This window comes from Microtus pennsylvanicus, chromosome 19 (assembly GCF_037038515.1).
Source record: "Microtus pennsylvanicus isolate mMicPen1 chromosome 19, mMicPen1.hap1, whole genome shotgun sequence".
NCBI classification, from domain to species: Eukaryota; Metazoa; Chordata; class Mammalia; order Rodentia; family Cricetidae; genus Microtus; species Microtus pennsylvanicus.
Genome location: NC_134597.1, coordinates 12853741 through 12878364, shown reverse-complemented (window position 1 = coordinate 12878364; position 24624 = coordinate 12853741). Strand labels below are relative to the sequence as shown.

The 24624-nt window shown below is 39.1% G+C and overlaps 1 protein-coding gene across 4 annotated transcripts in view; it reads right to left on the bottom strand.

Annotated features, from left to right (window-relative positions):
- Positions 1-24624, bottom strand: part of St7 (suppression of tumorigenicity 7) — a 234468-nt gene that overhangs the window by 169341 nt on the left and 40503 nt on the right. Inside the window, exon 1 of one of the 4 annotated variants that reach the window (XM_075953411.1) lies at positions 10382-10905. The exons of 2 other annotated variants lie outside the window; for them this stretch is intronic. In XM_075953411.1, the coding sequence (XP_075809526.1) occupies positions 10382-10403 (22 nt within the window). In that variant the 5' untranslated portion in view covers positions 10404-10905. Of the gene's footprint in view, positions 1-10381; positions 10906-24624 lie in introns of those variants that run through there. One more of the 4 variants, XM_075953412.1, reaches the window with a different exon arrangement.

Here is a 24624-nt window from a genome sequence, read left to right as displayed (position 1 = left end):
TTTGCTCCATCTCTCAGGATCAGGAGGAGTAAGCTATGTAAGAGTCTCAGGCAAGCTGGTGACCCAGAGGATGACAGAGAAGGCTGAGAAAGGAAATCTTTTTCTTTGAAACAGGGTCTCTCCATGTAACCCCGGCTACTCTGCAGTAGGCTGCCTTCTACAGCTCACTCCACAGCCCAGGTTAGCTTCAAACTCAGATATACGTCTGCTACTTCCCAGACACTGAGATTAAACACGTGCATCACCACATAAGGAGATCATGGTTCTGAATACAAAAATTCACAAAGTTAAATTATTCTAGTTGAAGAAATACTAATACTTAGGCAAGAGTTGGAGGGAGTGTAATAAAATAAAGTAGTTTCCAAAGACAAAAAAAAGAGAAAGAAAACATGATGTGGAGGCATTTAGTAACACTGACATGAACTAAGTCTAAGCTCTCTAGGTACAAACATCCCTAGTTACAGTTTCTCATTCCTATCAATATTGTAAGGCAACGTCTGATTGGTAAAATCTCACTTGCTAGTCATTTCAAATTTTTGTAAGTGTAAATATATTCTCCAAATTCAAATTTTTTACTAATAGTAGTAATTTTACCTACTTTTTCCAGGAGCATATAGTTGGTTAAATGACATAAGTTACTCCCCTCCATATATTCTTAAGTTAATGAATTAAAAAATCAGCTCTAACTGTTCTTGTAGTTTCACAGTTGATTTCTTCATTGTTCGACCAAAGCCAAGGCATAAGTGAAAAAACAAATATGCCATCTCCGTGGAAACTGCGGGAAAGAGACTGCAGACCTGACAAAGACTCTGGCCACCAGGCCTGACCACCTGATCTAATGCTCGGGCCGCAGAAGCTGTCCACCCCTGACCATCACACACGCTCCATGGCATACACAAACCCATACCCATACACACAAAACGCATAAAGAAAACTCAAGCAATGGATGAAAAAAGAACACCCATTATTAACAGACACTACATGTAAAAAGTGTGCTCACACGGGAGCGCTGTACACACAGACCGAAAAGCTTTTAAGGAAAATAGAGAAGAAAAATCTTTACAACCTGCAAGCAGACATAACTTTTACATAGTGCATTAGAAACTGATAGCTGGGCTTGATCAAAATTTCAAACTTAACCACATTAAGAAACAGTACTGTACAATCATATAAGGAAGTCTTAAAACTCAGGAAGGATCCAATTTGTAAAATAAATTATTTGAATGCTATTTCATCAAAAGGTGATAGAAATGATCAAAAAGTATGCGAGAAGCTGCTCAATATATTTCAGAGTAAAAAAAAAATGCAAATCAAAATCACAGTATGCCATCATACACAGAATAAATTACATAAATTCAAAGAGCCGACAATAGCAAATGTTGGCAAGAATGAGGACAAAACCAACTCCCATCTACTGCTGTAATATATATATATATTATATGTGTGTATATGTGTATATATATATATATATATATATATATATATATATATATAACCATTTTGTAAAATGTTTTGTCAGCCCGGCGGTGGTGGCACACGCCTTTAATCCCAGCACTCGGGAGGCAGAGGCAGGTCTATCTCTGTGAGTTTGAGGACAGCCTGGTCTAGTTCCAGCTAGTTCCAGGACAGGAACCAAAAAGCTACAGAGAAACCCTGTCTCAAAAATCCAAAAAAGAAAAAAGAAAAAAAATGTTTGGCAATTTCTCAAGAACTGCATTTCCAGGTGTACAATTGTTGAGAGAGAAAAATGAAAACATGGGGTCTGGGGATGTAGCTTGATGGTAGACATTTACTCATGGAGTCTGGGGATGTAGCTTGATGGTAGACATTTACTCATGGGGTCTGGGGATGTAGCTTGATGGTAGACATTTACTTAATGCACATGAGGCCCTGAGTTCAAGCCACAGCACTGAAAAGTGAAATAGCCAAATAAAATTAAATCATGGCTAAGAAATAAAAACATGTCCACACAGGGAACTGCCCTGAGGATTTATACGGTAGCTTTATTCACATGAACCAAGAACAGGAATAAACTCAGCCCTGTCAGTCTGGTGAGTCAGTCCATGTCTGTTATCCAGCAATAAAATCAGGAGTTGCAACAAGTGACAGAAAACATTACACTGAGCAAAGAAGTATACACTATATTGTTCCATTTATATGAGATTATATGAATATAAACATTCATATAATGTTTGGCTGCAAAGCACATGGGAACTTTTTGGAATGATGATAACATGCTTAATCTTGATTGGAATAATGCTGACTACATAAATATACACATTTCATCAAACTATACATTGAAAGTAAATTCATTGTATGTAATATCAATAATGTTATTTTAAAAACTAGTTTTCCAGGACTGGAAAGATGGTTCGGTGGTCAAGAGCAGTGGTTGCTCTTGCAATGGATCCAGGTTCTGTTCCCAGAACTCACAGGCTGACTCATAACCACCTGTGACTCCAGTTCCAGGAGATCCAACACCCTCTTCTGGTTATCCAATGGCTGCAACAGGTATGATATACACACATACATTCATGCAAAATACACATAAAATAAAATAAACAGGGTGGTTTCCCTTAAATATTCTGCATATTTTACAATACCAATTTAAGGAAGAATCATTTTTTTCTTTATTCATTTGCACTAGCATAAAAAATAAATTTCAACTACCTGGACTTATATTTGTCTATGCTAATTTTGTATTATAATTTCAGAAAAGAGTAACTAAGAAAAGAGATAGTATACAAGCCCAAACTTTGACTTTCTGAAACTGTATATAAAAATGTTTGAAAAATCCTAAGCAGTGCTTCTTTAGTCTTAAAACTACTTGTGGCAGATAAAGCCACTACTATACTTCCCATATTACACGCTCTTCTGTGGTATGACCTTGCCACTCACTTCATCACAAAATGACTCATAGATCTCTTTCTTTTAATCTGGCTCACCCTAGTGACTTATGGGGCCACTAATATAGCAAGTGACTTCTAAGACCTCAGAAGCCAAAACATAAGAAATGCCACAGCTTCCTGATCTCTCAGAACACTCTGTCATGGGCTATTCCTTCCAAGAAACCAGTACCATGCTGTGAGAGGCTTCAGCTACATGAAAAGCTAAGAAAGCTTAGCTTCTGCTGATAGCTCCAGCAAGTCCTAAGTCAACAGGCAGGAACCGCAGTTATTCTGGACCTCTGGCTCACACAAGCCTTAGAAATAGCTACAGAAATCTGGCCCTAACAGCACAAGAGACCTAAGGATGACAGCCATGAGTGGGGCTTGCTTAACTCAAAGAGTAGTGGAAAATGGCAACATACACTTATTGTAGCTGCTGTGTTTGGGATTATTAGATAATAATAGGTAACTGAATAACGATTACAGTAAAATAAGCCTAGGGAAGTTCAGGTGAGAAATTGCAGGTTTCTGAGTGAGACAAGTCTAGATTGGACCACCTATGTGTTTTTCCCCAGGTCAGACCCTACCAAAAGCTTTTCCTTGACTCAAGGATTTGATAATAGCCAGGGTGGAAGACGTAGCAAAAGTTACAACAGGGAAGCACTGTGATTTCACAGTCCATGTATATCCTCAACAGGCTTACTGCTGCCCAAAATGTGTGCAAAATCTCCAACTCAAATATATGCTTAATTTTGAATTATAACAGTCTTGCAGAAATGGCTTAAACCTACTAAGTTGGATTGTTTGCCGCTTAAAATACTTATCACTGTAAATGTTGTCCATATCAGTGTGATAGTCATATGAATGTTTAATTTAAGTAAATATACCGTATTTTTAAAAAGCAGGAATCATCAGGGTTCCAGAAATGTGAGGGTTATGCCACGCTGTGGTTCTCAGCAGTGTCTGCGTGTTAACGTTCATAAGATTATGTCATATATAATAATGTGTCATCGTTGGTCTCTTATGAACAAAAGCTCCTCCAATTGAAAAGGTGTCCCAAGAGCATAGCAGGTACCACCATACACTAAGCTGTTACTAGTTAACACACATTCTTAATATCTGAGTCTGCTATGGGTTATAGGATATTATGAGAAATATGATATGTTGAGTTATATGGGGTTAATGTAGGGTTTAAGAACATGCTTTAGGCTAAGGAGTTTTTCGTGTATTTCTGGTATGGCAGAAATATGTCAGTGACTGACTCTTACTTGTCCCTCTTCAGAGCATGACCAGGTGACAGGAAAGAGCAATGGCATGGAAGACATTAATTACTAAGTGCAGATTTATCATGGATAGATAAACTGAAATGTGATTATAATTTCCATATATTGATAGCATTACTATGTCAGATCTAAGTTAAATTGCCATTCTTAAAGGTTCAGTAATAACGATGACTCTAAACATCAGTTTCTTTACAGCATAAAAATAAAACTACATTGCTATTATAATTCAAAATTAAGCATATATTTGAGCAAATACACAGGGCAGTTTCCAACCCTGACACACCTCATCCAGTTCTGGGCAAATTATGTCCGTCAAAGCTGTTCTCCTTGAGACTTTGAGTCTTCCACCCAGTCTGAGGAAGCAATGGCTTCCTTTCTTTCCTTACTCTTTCTCACAGCTGGATATTATTTTACAGCCCTGAAAAGTCAGTTCTCCTAACACTAAAATTTCATTCAATAAGCCAAAATTTAAACATATGTGGCAAAGTCCTGGTAGTATGTGCTGCAGACACTATTTGAATGCAGCCAACTGCGACCCCAGAGCATCAATACTTGGTACTTCTCATCTGTTTGGGCGCCCCTTCTGCTTCCTGCATTAAATTGCACATCATTTTTAAATTCACAATTATTTCTATAAGTTAATAATGCAAATAAGATATAATAAACATTTTATTATTTACTATTGTAGTATAGCAAATATGACTTTTAACTAATATATATTTTCTAGGTAAAAACAAAAAATTCATCATACAGTTCATATGGTATCCCAAACAGCCTCACATTGAGAGTTACAATAGCTGATTATATTAATTATAAGTGGCTACTATGAATGTTCAAAAAATACACATGCCCGGTGACCTTCCTAGCAGAGTCCCTAACAACAAGCACTATTCACATCCTGTGTAATTCCACGGGAATTCTATGGGGATACTTCCATATATGGTAATTTCCCTGATGGATTCCCCACAGTTTAGACAGGATATGAATCTGGTCCATTGTAGCAATGAAAACAACAAACCACTGAACACGTGTGATTTTTGCTGAACAAACTACAGGCGAACCCTTAGGGAGTCCAACAGTGCGGTGAATATAAGAAGCCAATGGATATTTTTATTCCACTTTTGAGCTAGTGGGTAAACATGAAAATATCCACAAAAGAAATTTACTCCTGTGTTCCTTTAAGATACCGTCTTGGTTCTAAAGATACAATATTAAGTATCAACAGAGAAAAATCTCAGGGAAAGCTCACACCAGACCTTGTTGTTAGAATGGAATTAGACATAATAAGGCAAGTCAGAAATATTACATGGGCTCAACACCCCAAGCTCCTACGTAAAAGTATCTCGACATAAATCCCTGCAAGGAAGAGTGGCTTATATATATCTACATACTTTAGCTAACAGTGCACTCTACTTAAAGCCATGCAATAATATCTTTCTTTTATACCCCCATGTTCTAAGTGTGGACTTGGGAGTTAAGTACAACACCAGCTAAGTGTTTCTATTTTTGCTTTGAGATGAAAGTGTCAATCCAATATAGCTCAATACCAGCAGCCAGATTAATGTCGTAAGAAAGGAAAATAGCTGGTTATGTGTGACAAATACTAAGGGGGAAATAAATATAGCACTAAAATCTCCAACATACTAACAGAAAAAATGAGTTCTAACAGTTATTAATAATAATTAGGTGTTTATATTGAGGAATGGTCCATTTTAAAGGTGAATTGGGGCAACTATATAGTCCTTACTCATATTTCAACTTATTCACACATGTGACAGTAAAACAACAGAGCAAAGTTCAGCCTTGCACACAGTCAGCTGTCAATCGCGTCCCTGCAGCACACATACAGGAGTGGGACACACTTCGTTCCAGCAGCCTCGTGACCAAAACATTACAGGGTACGTTCAGTTGATTATCTCTCCTACAACTGCTCAAAATCAAATTTTCAGAATCTCAGTATCATGGCACCATGGCTGCTATTACTACGAGCTGTCAGTTCCAACTTAATGAATATATCTATAATTAAATAATGGCAACATGTGAACTTTGGTGCCAATCACAGACCAATTATAGGAGCAGCATCCACCAGATCTTTCTCATTACCCATCCAAGGTGACGCAGGCAAACTAAAGAGTAAGTCTGGAGCTCTTGCCATCACCTCACAGCTGCTGAGATCAAACGGCTGAGGCTCACACTAGTTACTATTTGGTTGGTACTCCAGTGTTTTCCTCCAAGTCTCACAATTGCCTTAGTCTAGAATGTTCTCTTTAGTGAATCTGTAACAAAATGTAGGAGAGATTGGATAATGCTGTTTTCCTCGGGGATATCCTATTTCTCCGCAGGTAAGGTACTAATCTAATGAGGCAGGTGCTTTGGGAGACACATTAATGGGCACAATTCCCACCACTGCAGACCTTAAACGGTCCCTTTCATTGGCACCCTTGAGAAATAAAAGAGTCAGGTACGGTTGGGGGTGCAGACCCGAGCACAGGCAATACTAACTGAATAATGTACATTACAGCTGAAGTGTCTATCCTCTGAAGAATACCGACTTCACGAAGTTGGGGGTGCAGACCCGAGCACAGGCAATACTAACTGAATAATGTACATCACAGCTGAAGTGTCTATCCTCTGAAGAATACCGACTTCACCAGGGAGCGTGTAACCAAATGGCAAAACGCAGTTTTCCTCGAGAGAAACTTTTTCCGCCTGTTACCAATTTTCTTTACTTCACAAAAGTTGAAATCTTGCATTCCTCTTAAAAACTTTTCAAAAAATTTTTCTTTAATTTTGTAGAATTCAACTGATTTTTCTATATAAACTTTATTTAATCAAGTTAAGTACTCCAAATATGCATCTAATGATTGCTTTACTCAATAAAACTTTATTGATAGCATTTTCTACTTTTTTACACTTAAATTACTCTGACTCTTACAAACTAAAATTGGATTTATTGAAAATCAACAAAGAATAAAAACATTAGTCCCATTTTTAGACATGAAAAATTTCAGCAAAGGAGACATTTATTAAAATAATTAGAATATGGTAACAGAGTGACAGAAAACCTCATGGCTATCATGCTTCCCGCTCTGTCATGATGAGTCTCCTAACACTTAGACAGACAACTTCATTTCAAAGTGGGGCCTAAGGAGATAATGGCCAGTCAACTCAACTACAGGAAATCCATCTCCACTAGTCAGAAAGAAGAGAGGAGGATTCTTAGACAGAGAATGGAACAATATTAGTGGAACTAGAATAAAAGAATGCTTGCCTGGTGGTAGAAATTCCTAGGTTGAACCACTTCTACCATCAAAACAAACAAAAATTATAGAAAATGAACTGTATCAGACACTAATGAAGATTCATTACTGATTTCTGCATAGTTCTGTAAGTCTTTAACTTTCAAGGCATTTGCTCTTTCAGATTAATTTTTGTCATTTAAAAAGACTATTTACATTTTTATTTAGGGGTTGTTTAGGAGGGAGGGTTATTTAAGATAAGCAACATCTTGGTGAGATAGAAATATAATAATGTAGACCCAGGACACTACAAACACCTGACCTCACAAATCTAAGACATAATATCAACTAAATTATATATCCAACAAGTTAAAAATGAAGATGTGTTTCCTTGTCTTACCCGTAAAAAGCAAAAAGGCAAAAAAGAAAATTTAAAAGCTGTTAACAATGAATCTGAGAAGTTATGAACCAGAATGGTGATTATCACTTGGCTGGAGGAGAAGGAATAAGGAATGGAAGACCATAATACTTTCTGAGGAAACAGAAGTGTCCATATCTCCATCCAATTAGGGTTCTACCAGTACAAACATGGGCACAAATGCTAAGAAGCCATGCTAATACTTATCCATACTATGATGCATCAATCATACCTCAGATTAAAGAACAGGCAACTAAGGAATGCTGAGAGCAGGAGAAATAGTCTTTCCCAGGGAAAAGCACACCACTTAGTTATTCAATACCAATGGTCAGCCCTGAACACACATATACAAGTAACGTTATACAGATAGAGTAGGCTGTATTTAGAAATAAATATATACATAAACATATACATACATGCATGATAATAATAATTAATGAAAAAAGAGATCATAAATTTGAAAGAGAACAAGGAAGGGTATTTGTACAGGAAGAATTAAAGGGAGGAAAAGGAAGGGGGAAATGATGTAAGTATATTATTATCTAAGAAAACCAAAGGAAATAATTTTTAAAATAGAAAATCTGATACAAGTAGGGCACAGCAGCCTGAAATCAGGAATAAGACTCATACCATCTCTGCAGGAAGCTTCTCCTAGTGTGTCCAGGCTCTACTATCCACTGCAAACAAGGTGGATAAAGACTTCCTAAGACAGTTCTGTAAGCATCAAAAGTGGTCTGGGAGGCTCCTTCTAAACTAATTAAAACTTCAAAGAGTACTATTCCTGCACATTCAGAATGTGGAGCGTTTCCAAGCCCACAAAACAACACCCAAGGTGAAGTAACAAAGGTGAAGGACTATCGCTACAAAGGAAGCACCACACTCAGCTCAGACACACTTAGCACAAGGTACCTCCTCATCTAAAAGAAGACAATCACTTCCAATCCTAAATGTCCACAGGGAGCATGGATACCTGGGGCTTCTAGTGACAAGCCAAAGACAAAAATCAATCCTCAGTCAAAGCAAAAAGCTTTTTGGTAAAAGAAAAAAAAAAAAGCCAAGAACTTGCATGACAGTGTTCTATTTGCTGTGTAGCATTCAGTTCTGTTCCATAATGGTAACTATGGAGACCAAAAGCACATTGGTGAGACTATCAAAAGGTAAGGTTTGATAATGAAAAAAAAAACTGTCTATTTGGAAAAACAGGCCAGACAAAGGAAGAGACCCTAGTATAAGAGCCCAACAATACATTTCAAATGCCACTAGCAGCGTTAATTTTCCTTTAATACACAGTATGACTATTTCTGCCCTCACCTAGTGTCTTACATCAATTAAATTCCATGACTGAAATGAGAAGCTGAGAGATCTCTGCCACTGAATGATCTGTTTCTTGGATGACAAGAATTCCAAATGTATCATTAAATAAATTTTGAAATACTTTCAAATTATTAAACATATGTTGAGTGGACACTAAATCTCACAATGAGTTTGTCTTAAACTTGATTACAAAATACGGTAGCACTGGAGATGGGAGGCTTCTGCAATAAAACAAAAAATGAGCCTCTTTAAAAGCAGTCGTGAAACAAAAGAACTGAGGGTTATTAGTGCTCTTCAAATGCGGCTCTTCTACAACAACCAGCAGCTATCCAACAGTCACATGGATGGCTGTGACCAGAAAGTTAAGGTCAAATTACAAATTCATCAGAAATAGATTTCCTCAATGTCCTGTCTTAACCCAGCCCCATTCTCCCCTGCAAAGCCAGGCCAGTAGGTCAAACCTCTAGACATTTGTAACTGTCACCTTTGCTTACAGATGGTGGCAAAATGTTCTGCGGAGCCTGTACAACCTCGCTGACAAGCTATGTTACTTTACATTAAACGTTAAATCGTTCTCAGCTAGGTAGAATATCATCATTTTAAAAACAGTTACTTAGTGTGTCTGCAACTGCTGTTCATCCCAGCCCACTGTGCAGGGCCCGCTCTGCACCAGAGCAATTTTATTGTATAAGTTTAAAACCTATACAAATCTGCCGTTCTGTGATGTTAGCCAACACATCAAAATTGAAGCCGTCATGAAAGCACTCTGTCTCGAGTAAAAAGCTATTTAATGTTCTTAAATCGACATGTAGTATCTACCCATGTGTTCTTGTGAAAATATGGAGGAAGATATACACCTTTCTCTCTCCTTGAATGAAAATTCTAAGCCCTTATCCTACAAACACTGTCATCTCAGAGTCTTCTAGCACCTACTGTAAGGTTTGAGGACATTAGGAGCCTCTGACAATGGATCTCATCAATTAGCAAGGTCTGGGAGGCTCCCTGAGTCCTGTCTTCTTACCTCCTCCCTCTTGGAGGCCTCGTTTTGACCACATTGGCATGCTTAGCTTTAAGAATGAATAATCCTCTTCATGGAAGTCTCCTACCCAAGACCAGTTCTTCTGTAATTAGAGGCAATGCAAATATTATCAACCTAAGGCAAAGTGACAAGAACTCAAGCCAGTGAAGCCCTGACAGCACACAGATTCCACAGACGAGAAGTAGGATCCATTTACTTACATGAGGATTCAGTACCAAACATGGCTGGCTCCAGAAGCTGCTTTAAAAAAAAAAAAATTAGAAGAAAGGAAAGAGAAGGAAAAGGGAAATAAGCAATCGTAAGAAGTGCATGTGCTCCTGAGAGCAAGGAGATGAGCTGGTTACACGGCGGGGGTCATGAAGCCAGACAATGCAGTCCGAGCTGTGTCCAGCTGCCAGATTCTCCCCTAAGAGCGTCAGCTTTCTCCCGAGAGTGGAAAGCAAGGTCTCCTACACCATCCCAAACCGAAGAGCTGCTTTTCAAAATCCGCCAGGCACAGGAAGGCCAGCGAGGCTGCTGTGGGATGCAGTGAGGCAGGGCTAGGTAGCGCAGGCAGGGCAGGTCTGAGAGCAGCAGACACTGCAATCCTGAGCCTGCTGTAGCAGTAAGACAATAGCAGGGCTTATGCATACGCCGGATGACGTCAGGGACACTGCACACACGGACTGCCGGCTGCCTGAACCAGAGCCTCCAGGGCTTCAGGGGAGCAGCGCGATTCAAAAGGGAATTCCTTTGTCATAAAATACACAAGACCAAAAACCACAAGCACGTTCCCCCTCCTGAAGAGCAATTCATCCTCTGATGCCACTCAGCGAGAGACCTCAGAGAAATTTACATACTGGCCTCTTATCAACAACCACAAAGATCTGCGCGGCAGGGTTGCGATATGGCAAATAAAGCTTTGCGGGAGAATTAACAAGTATCAGAAATGGGAAAAAATAATCTCCATTGAAAAGTAATTACAGAGAGTTCAAGATTGTTTTCTGTAACTTATGGTAGGCTGGCATCCAAGGATGTGCATTCAATCACATATAGATGGAGAGATGCACGCTACACATGTTTGCATCATTAAGTGTCCAGGACTGTGTTAGTGAGCTAATAGTGCAAGTGCTTGGCACACAGCTCAAATAGAAGAGGTTACACTTTGACTTATTGGCAAATGTTATTCAAATACGAAAACCACAGATTTGTGTACACACAAATTCGAATTCCTATTCCTTCTGCCTTATTTTGAATTTTACCTTTCGAAATTTTCTGTCATTTTCAGAGTAACTCAGATGCTGTAAGGCTGAGTTCGATACCTACGCACTTGTAGATGAATGGACATTTTAAACTAACATAGTTCTTCTTAATCCACTCAAACAAAAATAACTGAAAATAATACCAATATGATTCTTGACTCACTGAGCACATAAAAATCCTCCTGCTTTATCTGACTCTATTCCTCTAAATCTGGTTTTAAAAACACACATTAAAAGTATGTGGACTTTCTTTACAGTGCCTGCTTAACACAAGTAAAGAAGGAAGCTTGTTTCAATGTTTTAACAATTCTGAGCTGTACGAAAAGAGTATTGTGTGCATAGTGCAACACTTTAAAAGTCATGTACAAGAGGAAGTTCAAGGGTTCAAGACTCCTCTCCACCCATTCTCAACATGCATACCTTTTTCAATAATTTTTGTTTACAAAGAAATGTCTTAATATGAATACAGCTTTTAAACATTAAATTTATGGCAGGAAGGTGGAGCTGCAAATTACCACCCCAAGAATAGCATTAGTAGTTCCTTGGTTAATAGATGTAGACCCGCCTCGTTGTCTTAGCTGCCTGCAAAATAGCTCATTGTATTCGCTGTACAATTTTTCAAGGTGAACTGGCCCAGCACCCTGAAACACTGAGCCACGGTGAATAATCAGGGTGAACAAAGCTGGTGCTGCAGAAAAGAAGATCAGTACGCATTGTCTGTCTGCTTACTGTGTGTCGGGAGCCATTTGGAACCTCACATGGGCTCATTCATCTAATCTCACTGACTCCGTGAAGAGGTACTGCCATTGCCAACATTTGAAAGTTAATTTGCCAAGATGGTGTAAGTCATAAACAATATGCTGAGATTCACATCGGGAGGTCTGGTTCCAAAGCAAAGCTCTTAACCTGTCTACTGTAAATCTCTTGAAAAATGAACAAATAATTGCCAAAATTATACAGCATTTTAAAAGTTCAAATGAAACAAAGGGAAACAAGGGAGTAGAAAATGTGGATAGTGACCCACGAACAAAGCAGTCAAAGGAAACCAAAACACGATTGAAGCACTAAAAATTCAGTGTCAATGAAATCGTAAATATATAAAAGATGTCTGCCTTCAAAAACATCAGTCAAGCCACAGGCAAGGGCGAATGTTAATAATGTTGAGATGTATCTGTATCAAGTGGCAATGGGTAATACACTCAACGCTGATAACCTGAAAACCAAAGCTTATCTTATGTGAGCTATTTATTAATTTGCTTACTTGCTTTTACCTTGGGATGGATCTACTTTAGGTTATATACAAAGTCACTCAAATAATGGTTGGATATGGCCATGAATATTAGAGAAAGTAGAAAAGATGATCCCCTGAGGATAAGATACTCTCCAACGAAAGCTAAGATGATCTGCATGCAACAAGTACTTTAGGAGCGACTAGGTGTTCCTTGTTTCAACTCATGCATGAGCCGAAAGCGCATACCACAAATCAATATCTCTTTTTGGCATAGGATGATAAGAATTAAGTTAAGGGTTGCAATGTTTTGCAAGAGGTTTTCTTTTTAGACAATCTTAGAGGTGTCCATCTGCTAAAAACTGTAGGCAACTAACATGTCAGCATTGGACAGAATTCACACCACTGGACCTGTGTGACCTGGAGGCCAGCGGTGTTTCTAAACGCCTTAGAACATCTGGGAGCTCATCACTGAGTACTCCTTGCTGACAACAATTATTTCAGAAGTTTCATTTGCTCTAGTTATCTCCTCTAGTACACGAAGAGAATAAGGCCAGATTTTAACGTGTTGCCTAATGAAAATGCAAAGGAAGAAAATGAAGAAAAATAGACTGACTTGAAGTTTCTAAACTGCCCCGCAACCTGCCAAAAAAAAAAAAATCACATAGATTTTAAAACCAAATTAAGAGGCAGGCGGATCTCTGTGAGTTCGAGACCAGCCTGGTCTACAAGAGCTAGTTCCAGGACAGGCTCCAAAGCCGCAGAGAAACCCTGTCTCGAAAAGCCAAAAAAAAAAAAAAAAAAAAAAGTAAAACCAAATTAATTTTCTGAATTTGTAATTCTCTCATTACTAAGGCCTAAGACTTTTCCCTTCTGCTCAAAAATACAGTATTATTAATTTCGGGATAAAATTAGCAATGAGGGCCAGCAAGATGATAGTTTTAAAGTATTTTCTGCCCAAGCCTGAGGACTTGAGTGAGTTCAATCTTCGAAGTCATGTAAAGGTGGGAAGAGAGAACCAACTGCACAGCTTCACCTCTGACTTCCACACACATATAGCACAAATACACGCAATAGGAACAATATTAAAATTGTTTTATAATCTGATTTATATGATCTAATTTATAAATGAATTGAAATTAACAATGAGAGAAAATGCTAATAGTCCAAATAATTTTTTGTTCAAAATAATCATCATAAAGGGCCACGGGGAGGGCCCACTGGCTAAAGCAAGCTGTGCAGCTACGAGCCATATCTGGGAGCTCTGGGCTCAATTCAGAGCTTCCAACTTCAGTGAGAACAATGGAGAGTGACTGAGGAGACTCCTACGTCAACCTTGGACCTCCACATGCACACAAAGGCAAAAGCGAACATGCATACCACAAACACATACATATAAAAAAGAAGAAACTATCGCAAAACTGGAATCATATTGATAAATATAACTGTGAAATCTTTTTCAATTATCATTCTACTTATTTCATCCTGTGTGAGAGCCCATGATGGAGGGTCACGAGTCACAGTGCACATGCAAAAGTCGAGAAGTCTTGGTGGAACTGGTGCTCTCCTACCTACACGTGGATTCCAGAGATCAAGCTTGGGTTGCCAGGCTTGATGGCATGTGCTTTCACCTGCTGAGCCCGGAACAGAAGTCAGAAAGCACTTCTAAAAGGAACCTCATGCATGCATTTCTTTACTCGCCTCTTTCCTGGAGCCTGCTGCTTTACTCTGCGGTCACAGTATAAACTAATGCCTCCTCCCCAGAGCTTACACTAATCCTAGTTGATGGAACAGAGAAACAGACACGTAGTATGTCAAGCAGCCATGAATATTACAAAGATAAATAGGAAGGAATTGGAGGAAATGGGATGAAAGGTAGAGCATTTCAGCAAAATTTCCAGGTGGGTCCTGAAAAGGTGACATTTCAACAAAGATCTGGAAAAAATGAAGGGGAAGCCATAGGAGTCACATGGAAACCAGGTGGAAGGTACGGCAAAGTCAGAAGCAGGAATGTATGTGGTCCTTGAATGTTATTTTTACAGCAAATCTATTTTTAAACCACCAAGTGTGAGTTTTTTATTGGAAGCTACCCCTTTGGGTGCTCTGAAAATGTGATGCAGTAGGAGAGGGGTCACACTGAACTGTGCTGGCGGCAAGTGCGGCCTCTGCTCTTGTACACCCGGAACTGAAAGCGTGAGATGCTGCTATATTCATATGTAGCGAACTAAATGTACTCATGTTTGAAATGAATAAAGTAAAATAATTATGGAAAATGATATTCAAAATAGCTTCATTCTACATCAGTTCATCTAATGAATGTATTTACTGATATGACAGAACTTAAACCATATATTCTTTCTAAGCATACATACAAATTTTAAAATCATCATATCTTAGTTTTCACCTTCCCCTCCTTTTAAAGTTTTTCTTAGTATCTCCCTTAATATCTACTTGTTAAAGTTGCATCTTAAAAATAGCAGGATGCAAGATTAACTCAAAATATCAGTAGCCCTTCTTTATACAGATGATAAAAGGGCTTAGGAAAAAAATCAGAGAAACATCATCCTTCACAATAGCCACAAATAACATAAAATATCTTGGGGCAACTCTAACCAAACAAGTGAAAGACCTGTGTGATGAGAACTTTAAGTCTCTAAAGAAAGAAATTGAAGAAGACACCAGAAAATGGAAAGATCGCCAATGTTCTTGGGTAGGTAGAATAAACAGTAAAAATACAAGTCTTACCAAAAGCAATCTACAGATCCAATGCAATGCCCATCAAAACCCCAGCAAAATTTTTAACAGACCTTGAAAGAACAATATTCAATTCCACATGGAAAAACAAAAAACCCAGAATAGCCAAAACAATCCTATATAATAAAAGAACTTCTGGAGGCATAACTATCCCTGACTTCAAACTCTACTATAGAGTTACAGTAATCAAAACACCCTGGTATTGGCATAAAAAAAACAGACAAGAGGACCAATGGAATCTAATCGAAGACCCGGATATCAATCTACACACCTAAGAACACCTGGTTTTTGACAAAGAAGCTAAAAATATAAAATGGAAAAAAGAAAGCATATTCAAGAAATGGTATTGGCATAACTGGATATCAACAAGTAGAAGAATGCAAATAGGTCCATTATCTATCACCATGCACAAAACTCATGTCCAAATGGATCAAAGATTTCAATATAAAACCAACCACACTAACCTCATAGAACAGAGAGTGAGAAATAGCCTTGAATGCACTGGCACTGAGACCACGTCCTAAATATAACCCTAGTAGCACAGACACTGAGAGAAACAATAAATGGGACCTCCTAAAACTGAGAAACTTCTCTAAAAGTAAAGGACACAGTCAACAAAACAAAACAGCAACCTACAAAACGGGAAAAGATTTTCACCAACCCCACATCGGACAGAAGACTGATCTCCAAAATATACAAAGAACTCAAAAAACTTGACATCAAAAGAACAAATAATCCAAAAAAAAAAAAAAAAGGAGTACAGACCTAAACAGAGGACTCTCAACAGAGGAATCTAAAATGGCTGTAAGACACTTAAGGAAATGTTCAACACCCTTAGACATCAGAGAAAGACAAATCAAAACAACTTTGAGATTCCATCTTACACCTGTCAGAATGGCCAAGATCAAAAACACTGTTGACAACTTATGCTGGAGAAGTTGTAGGGTAAAGGGAATAATACTCCTGCATTGCTGGTGAGAGGAAGTACATATTGGTACAGCCCCTTTATATCAGTTTGGCGATTTCTCAGAAAATTAGGAAACAACCTACCTCAAGACCCAGCAAAACCAGCCTGCTCTACAGAGCTAGTTCCAGGACAGGCTCCAAAGCCACAGAGAAATTCTGTCTCGAAAAACCAAAAAAAAAAAAAAAAAAAAAAAAGACCCAGCAATATCATTTTGAGATATATATCCAAAGGATACTCAATAGTACCACAAGGACATGTGCTCAACTATGTTCAAACAGCATTATTTGTGGTAGCCAGAACGTGGAAACAACCTAGATGCCCCTCAACCAAAGAATGAATAAAGAAAATGTGGTACATTGACAAAAAGCAGCACTACTCAGTGGGGAAAAAAAAGTGACATCATCTTGAAATTTGCAGAAAAATTGATGAATCTAGAAAAAGCCATATTGAGATCAAAAAGACAAATATAATATGCGCTCACTCATAAGTGGCCTCTACACATAAAGCAAAGAAAAACCAGCCTACATTTCACAACCCCAAAGAACCTACACAACAAAGAGCACCCTAAGAGAGACACTCATGGATCTACATAGGAAAGAGAAAAAGACAAGATCTCCTGAGTAAACTGGGAGCATGGGGGCCATAGGAGCAGGTAGGAAGGGAGGGGAGAGAAAGGGAGGGGAGCAGAGAAAAATGTATAGCATAATAAAAATAATTAAAAAAGAATTGATAAAAATTTTAAAAATTATACAATAATATAGCATTTCTTGAAAACAACAGAGAAGTTTATTAATGACAACATAAAAGCAATTAAAAATGAAAGACTTAGTACTTCTAGTATTGGGAAGGAAATAAAATTTCATTACTGAAAGCATACTCGGATGGTCAAGATGGTTCAACAGCCAAGCCCTTTGCCATGCAAGCCTAATGATCTGTGCATTCTATGCTAGAACCCATGGAAGGGAAAGAAGGAGTCAACTCCATAAAGCTGTCCTCTGACCTCCACATGATAATAGAGACATGCACATCCACACTCACACAAATACACGCCAATTGCATGCTCACACATACACACACACACACACACACACACACACACACATTTTCACACAGTAACAGGGTTTCGAAATTTTAAAGCATACTTAAAGGAAGGTTGCCTGTTACAAAGTTGGCTGTTTTACACTGAACTGTGGGATATGCTCCTTCCTGTTTCAGCCCACAATGCTGCAGGGAATGAATCTTCTAGAATCTAGGTAAAGTTTGGTGTCCTAAATAGACTTACTCTACAACTCTTCAATACCCTATTTCAGATTTTGCTTAAAGCACACATAATAACAGCTCGTGAGTGTGTGTGTGTGTGTGTGTGTGTGTGTGTGTGTGTGTGTGTGTGTTTTCTTTGCCTACTACTAGTACACCAAGACTTTTGTTCCAGAACTGTCCATAAATTTTATTTTCTGTATGGCATAACCTGCACTCAAATACTTGACTTTAAACTTTTGGCCTAGAGAAAAGAAATGTGAATTCACCGTGGGCTACAGTTGAAGTCTCTCTGGGTATGACTCAAACTGATACAGGAGAAACAGCGGGGTACGTCTGAGAAACTCCCTTGCAAGCTTATCTGAAATTAGTCACAACGTGTATATGACTAATTCACACATATTTAAGGAGTAAACTGGTGTATACTTTTAAGATTACACAACGCAACACAATTTCAAAAGAGCAAATTTAAGTATTCCCTTTAAAGTAATTCTAGATGGTCCGAATCTCTTCTAAATTTCATTTTCATAATGAAGCATTTCTCAAAGCACAACTCTATCAAACCACAAAACCAAACAGTTCCCGAAAAGGAGCATGCCCGGGGAAGCCTGCCTTGTGAGGCCGTGTACACACACACACTTCTGCTATCTCAGCTGAGCAGTAACCGCCGTGGCTCTGCGCCCCTTTGACTGTTTTTGTGAGGTCATCTTTAGAATAGGCTCTCCAATTCCCATTCGTTTCCTGTCAGTTTAGGTTCAAATCGGGGGAGGGGGGGACTAACTAATTTTTCTAAGTGAAATAATTAAAACAAACCCCACAGGCTATCTATCAATCCCTTGCGCTAGTTCTCCGTGTTAGGAAGTCACATGCTGAAAAGAGCCAGTATCCAAGCATGAGGTCGCTGTTCATTCATTTCATGGTATGTCTATGCAACTGGTCCACTTGAAACATTATCCCGACAGAAACCTAATAAAACTAATAAAGGCGATAAAACAGTCATTGCAAGTATATCTAGAACCTAAGACCACCAACTCATTTACCCGAGTCCTGAAATAGATCTCAATTGGTAAGGGCATATCGTCATTACTGAGACAGCTCTGCCTGGTGTGATCTTAAATGTCACATCGCCAAACACCCTGAGCCATCTTTTCCTTCATTGACTATTGTTGATTTTTTAAAAACTGTTTCTCAAAACAGGGTTTCTCTGTGTAGCTCTAGCTATCCCGGAACTTGTTCTGTAGACCAGACTGGCCTCGCCTACCTTTGCCTCCCAAGTGCTGGATTAAAGGTGTGTGCCACCACCACCTGGTTCTTCAATGTCAGTTGTTATGATATTGAGTACTAATACATCTTAATATAAGATTATACCTACTACTACTATATCTTGATATAATCTACTCTATCTTCATATAGTTATTTACCTGTCCTAACAATAAGACAAAAGATGTATTTTCCCACAAGTTTCCTTCCTTTCCCAAGTATCTAGAACACCTAGACATTTTGCAATTCAGAGTTATTAAATAAACATCACAATTGCAGCGATCTGCTTTGTTTTGGTTTTTGAGTCAGGGTTTCACACTGGAGCCTTGGTTGGCCTGAAGTTTGCAAGGCTGGCCTTGAACTCACAGAGCTCCACCTACCTCTGCCTCAGAAGTACTAGGATTAAAAATTGCAGCTACCTTGAAGAAAATATGGTCCTGATGGCTAGGACAGTTTGCTGTAAGAGCCGGAGGTGGTGGATGACTACCAGGAAACCATCTTCTGGGCAAAGCAGGCAGTTGCACATGTGGACGGCCAGTGCCTACAGCAGCGTGCATTCGACCTGTGCCAGCCCAAGCCGGGCCACAGCAACAGAGCGGGGACTGAGGCAAGGCCCCCTCGGCCTTTCCTTTCCTACTGTGAGTAGCTCTACCATGTGAGCTCCTGGCTCTCTGCGCTCCCCAGAGGAGAATGAGCACAGCTCCCACTTCTCTGTTTCCTCTTAAACCCCAAAACCATAGCGTTACCACAATAGCTTACATTGCTAACCCATACAGTAAATCACTTGATAATTAAAGGTTTGAAAGCCCCAGAGTCGGATGATAACCATTCCCCCTCTTTTCCACACTGTAGAAATGATAATATGGGGTTTCCCTACATTATCCATAACTCAATTCTTACCCTCCTCACCACACGTCACAACTAAGCCTTAGATTATACCTTATCCAGCTTCCTCTCGCTGATGCATCAAGAGCAAACCTTGCCTAAGAAGTCTCCCTCACAGCCTCCAGTTTCACATAACACACTCTAGTCTGCGGACAGTCTCAGTATTCCCTTTCATCTTTTGGCGATTCGAGCTTAGCTTTGCTTACAGGGCATCTTGGGCTCACCTCAAAGTGTGAAAAGGCTCCACTTCAAGGGGTCTGTGGCTGAAGCAGATTCCTGCAGACTGAAGGCAGCTCCTGTTAGTGAGCTCCACCTAAATACCTCGCCTCACCTACCCTGACAGTACAACAACCCTAGGAATAAGGAAGCGGTGTCCTCTCATCCCTGTGACGCAAACCGGTGCTATCCCCTCATCCAGGAACAAAAGACTGATACAAACAAATGCATGGGTGAGCTTGAGAGGAAATCTTCAACTAAGGACTCTTTTAAATGGATAGCACCTACTTCCAAGCTTTCAAAAACCGGTGGCAACATTCAAAGCTTTCAAAGAAGCCAGGCACAGGCTTCTTTACAGTAGCAGGGGCCTCTCTTCTTCAATGGACCTCAAGAAACCCAACACTGAATAAAAAGAGTGGGAAGGAGAGGGAAAGTGTTCAAAGACTTTGAGTAAAATATCCTGATCATTAATGCTTTTCCTCTACTAGAAGATGGGGTGTACGTGGATATTTTAAGTATTGAAGGTTAACTGACAAAAAGAATTGACTAATTTAACATCATGAATCATGACAAATACAATCAAAATTAAAATGCTGCTGAAATATGAATAATTAAGATTTTCTCTTTACTAACATGAACCCAACCCTAATAGTCTTTCACTGAGAGTGAAAGTCACACTATATACGTTTGAATCAATGCTCTACTGTAAAGACCAGAATCAAATTCTAGGTTTCTACAACAAACAGGAAGTAACGCATCAAATATAAACCTCTGTAGAGCAGCTTCATCAGGCAAACCCCCACCCTTCCTGTGTGGCTTTGGTCTGTTCACCTGGTTCTCAAAAAAAAAAAAACACTAGAAAATAAGCAGATGAAGTCAGGAAAGTAGTTATGAATGAACTGTTATCGGTTCCCTGGAGGGGAGAAAATAGAGAAATTCTTCAAGAAAATATGGCAGAATTCCGTAAGCATCCCAGGTAAGCCAATGAGGTTAACAAGTTGATGGCTCTCCCATGCATAAACCACGGTTACTGTTTTATAATGGGTTCACAAGGTCTTCCTCTACAAGGCCAGTAGTAAGGACTTGAGCTGCCATTGCACCTTCCCAGCCCCCATCACAACAACACGAGCAGCCAGTTAATACACAAGTTCCCATCGACATTCTAAATAAATGAAGGTAGCTGTGTTCTGATGAAACAGTATAGACTCTGAGGAAAATCGAAAATAATCATCACATATCCCAAAATATTGGTCTCTTAAATTTTTTATCACTATTAGAAAATAGTTAGCTTGGAGCCCACACAAAAACAAGTGTGTGTTCTGTGCGCATCTCTGTCATTGATTTGAATGTTCTCTTGAAGAAGTCTGTGGCTCTATGATTTGCAGAAGTAATGAACTCCATCAACCTCTGTCTCAGGTATGGGAACGGGAACTCAGAATCCTTGCATTTCAGAAGACACCATGAGAGAATGCACAGATTTGATAGTTGGGTACCTCCTTCATTCCCTATTGCATTTGAATTGGTGATAGATAAATGTTAAAGCAACTTCCAAGAAATCCTTGACTATTTTCACAGGACAAAGTCATGCCCAGTCATTTCCACCCCACATATATTTCTAGTCATCAAAACTCGTAAAAAAAATAAAAATCCCATGAGATTTCCAAGCTTCCTCACAATTACATTATAAGCCAGGAAACTGTACAAACACACTCATGGTATATATACAAGCAACAGTTATTTTCTATGGTGGAAGCTGGCTCTGTTTACCAACACAAGCTGAAACAGAATTATTGAGAAATAAGAAATTGCGATTAAATTTTAGCCACACAGTTAACTTCTTTAGGAGATCTGGCATTTCAAAGCAAAACCTGAATTGTGAAACTAGGAACTTGATTATTTCTGAGGTCCTTGCATCCCTAAAATATAACAATGCCACAGTGTGCTGCACCGGCCACGTATCCGACCAGGTTTCTGGGGATGGTGTTTCCACTCGCCCTGTCCTTCGGGTAAGAGGAGGGGAATTTCCTTTCTCTTATCTCTAGCTTTCTGAAAGTCCATGAAAAACATACTTCTGACCAAAGAAATTACTATTTTCTTAGAAATAACCCCGTCTTGACCCAGACGACAGAGAGTAAGGTGAAGGGTAAAGCTTGGGAAATGATTTGTGCCCACTGCAATAACAAAGCATAAAGGTCACACAAAGTTTTGGCTTCCAAAGAAACTTTTCCTTCGCACTGCTTCATTTGAAACAATCATCCCCTAACCGATGTGATTCATACTACATAAACTAGGACTCTAGAGTCATACAGTCCTGCCTTTAGGTCTGCGATTGTTCCTTCGAAATGAAAACCTATTCTCCTCCAAGCCTCAGTTTCTCAATCTACAGAAGAATACCGGCTCCTGTGCAGGCTGCACAGTGCAAAGAAGGAAGACTGGGGCGATCAGATCGCGAAGCCTCAACAGTGCCAACAAGCACGCTCTCCAAATGGAAACTTCCACACCTGACCTCGAGCAACAGATTTCAGCCAAAATACAGGCACACTAAAATTATTACTGCAAACTGCTCTCAGACTATGGATAGGAAGTATCCATAAATCATAAATTCTATGTTTACACGTGGGCCTCCCCACAGAGATATCTCACCATGCATATACAATATCCCAAAGTCTGAAGATATCATATCTGAAACACTTTTTTTACTAAATATTTCAAATAAGGGATGTTCAACCTGTAGAAAAGGAACTGATATATCCATGATAATATGCACTGATATTGGATAATATCTGTAACACATTTTTGTTATAGACACATAATTTACAAAGAAATAGGAAAATATCGTAACTTTGCATGGATTCAAAAAGACAGACAAAAAAAGATACAATGAAAATATTGGTATGTGCTCTAACACAGACGAACCTTAAGAACATCCAGATAAATGAGAAAGTGAGTCACAGAGGAGCAAATACAGAGAACTCCACGTACAGGTGGCACATAAAGCAAGAGAGAGACGGAATTAGAGACTCGGGGAGAAAGAGAGGGAGATTTACTATTTGTTTTCTTTTCTTCCTTTTTGTTTTTCTGTTTTGCGAGACTGGGTTTCTCTGTGTAGCTTTGGAGCCTGTCCTGGAACTAGTTCTTGTAGATCAGACTGGCCTTGAGCTCACAAAGATCCGCCTGCTTCTGCCTCCTGAGTGCTGGGATTAAAGGTGCGCACTGCCACCACCCAGCAGGGTTTACTGGTTCAACAATGCAAATACCCTCCTACTGAACTGCACTGCACACTTGATGGCTAAGAAGGTAAATTTTAGGGTGTGTATTTTACCACAGTTAATTCTTTTAAACAAAATATTCTTAGTAGCTAACTAACGCCCGACGGCAGAATCGGAGCCAGTTCTGCTTTCTAGATCACACAGCTCTTCACTCCTGCAGAAGTAAGAAACCCATCTATCTATCCAGGTGTTTCAGGGCACTTTCATGTAATGTCAGCCTAAAAACTGTGCAACCCAGCAGCTAAGGGACACCAATCCATTTTGAAATAATATTTAAGACAAAATTTTGTAACCATAAACTATACATAAGTACAGCCAGAAAAAAAAATAGCTAAAAAAATTATAAAGGCTTTGTAAAACTTAACTGTATTTCTGTTACAATTTTGCTAGTATTTATTCCAAGTCATATATTTACTGGCATCATATAAATTTTAATTAAAAACAGACATTATAAATTATATAAAAAAAACAAATTGTATTGTTTAATCTTATGTTTGCTCAGCGTTGCTATTAAAGGATAAATGAGGGGCTGGAGAGATGGCTCAGTGGTTAAGAGCGCTGACTGCTCTTCCAGAGGTCCTGAGTTCAATTCCAAGCAACCACATGATGGCTCACAACCATCTGTAATGAGATCTGGTGCCCTCTTCTGGCCTGCAGACATACACACAGACAGAATACTGTATACACAATAAATAAATGAATAAATGAATGAATGAATAAATAAATAAATAAATAAATAAATGGATCAATGAACAGACTCGTGTAGTTGAGCGCTTCCTAAAGCCCAGGAAATCCGTTCCTCTAGAACAGACCACTGACAGCAGCATTCCTGAGACACAAGGACAACGTGCAGGAAGGAACGAGACAGCGCACCTGTGACAGCTGACCTCCTCTGAAAGCTCGACTCATCCTGAAAAGTTACTGTGATTCTACTTATGAACATACTAGGCAGAGTGCATATGATGGACATTGAAGGTATTAAACTTGGAGAAAGATCTCCTTCGGGATGCCATCTTAGGCAACTGTGACCTCAGTGACACAGATAAGAGCTAAGCTGCTGTTGAGTTCACATGGACATACCATTAGACGCCAACTGTATAGGTGGGAACAGGGCAGGGGTGGAGTCATTTAAATTAGTATTATAAAGCTACTGCCACCGACTTTCTTTTTCCATCGTAAACCAGCTCTGAAACATTTTGTCTCGTAGTTAACAGCTTTCAAAGTGCATCAGCCTTTTGAGTGTGAAGATGACTAATTAAAAAGGTCTCTTCTTCCACTGAAATATTCTTATATATGAAATTTCTCAATTCAACTCGGATTTCCTTCTCAGGCCCTTGTTTCCCTTTTTATTCTTAGCAGAAACATG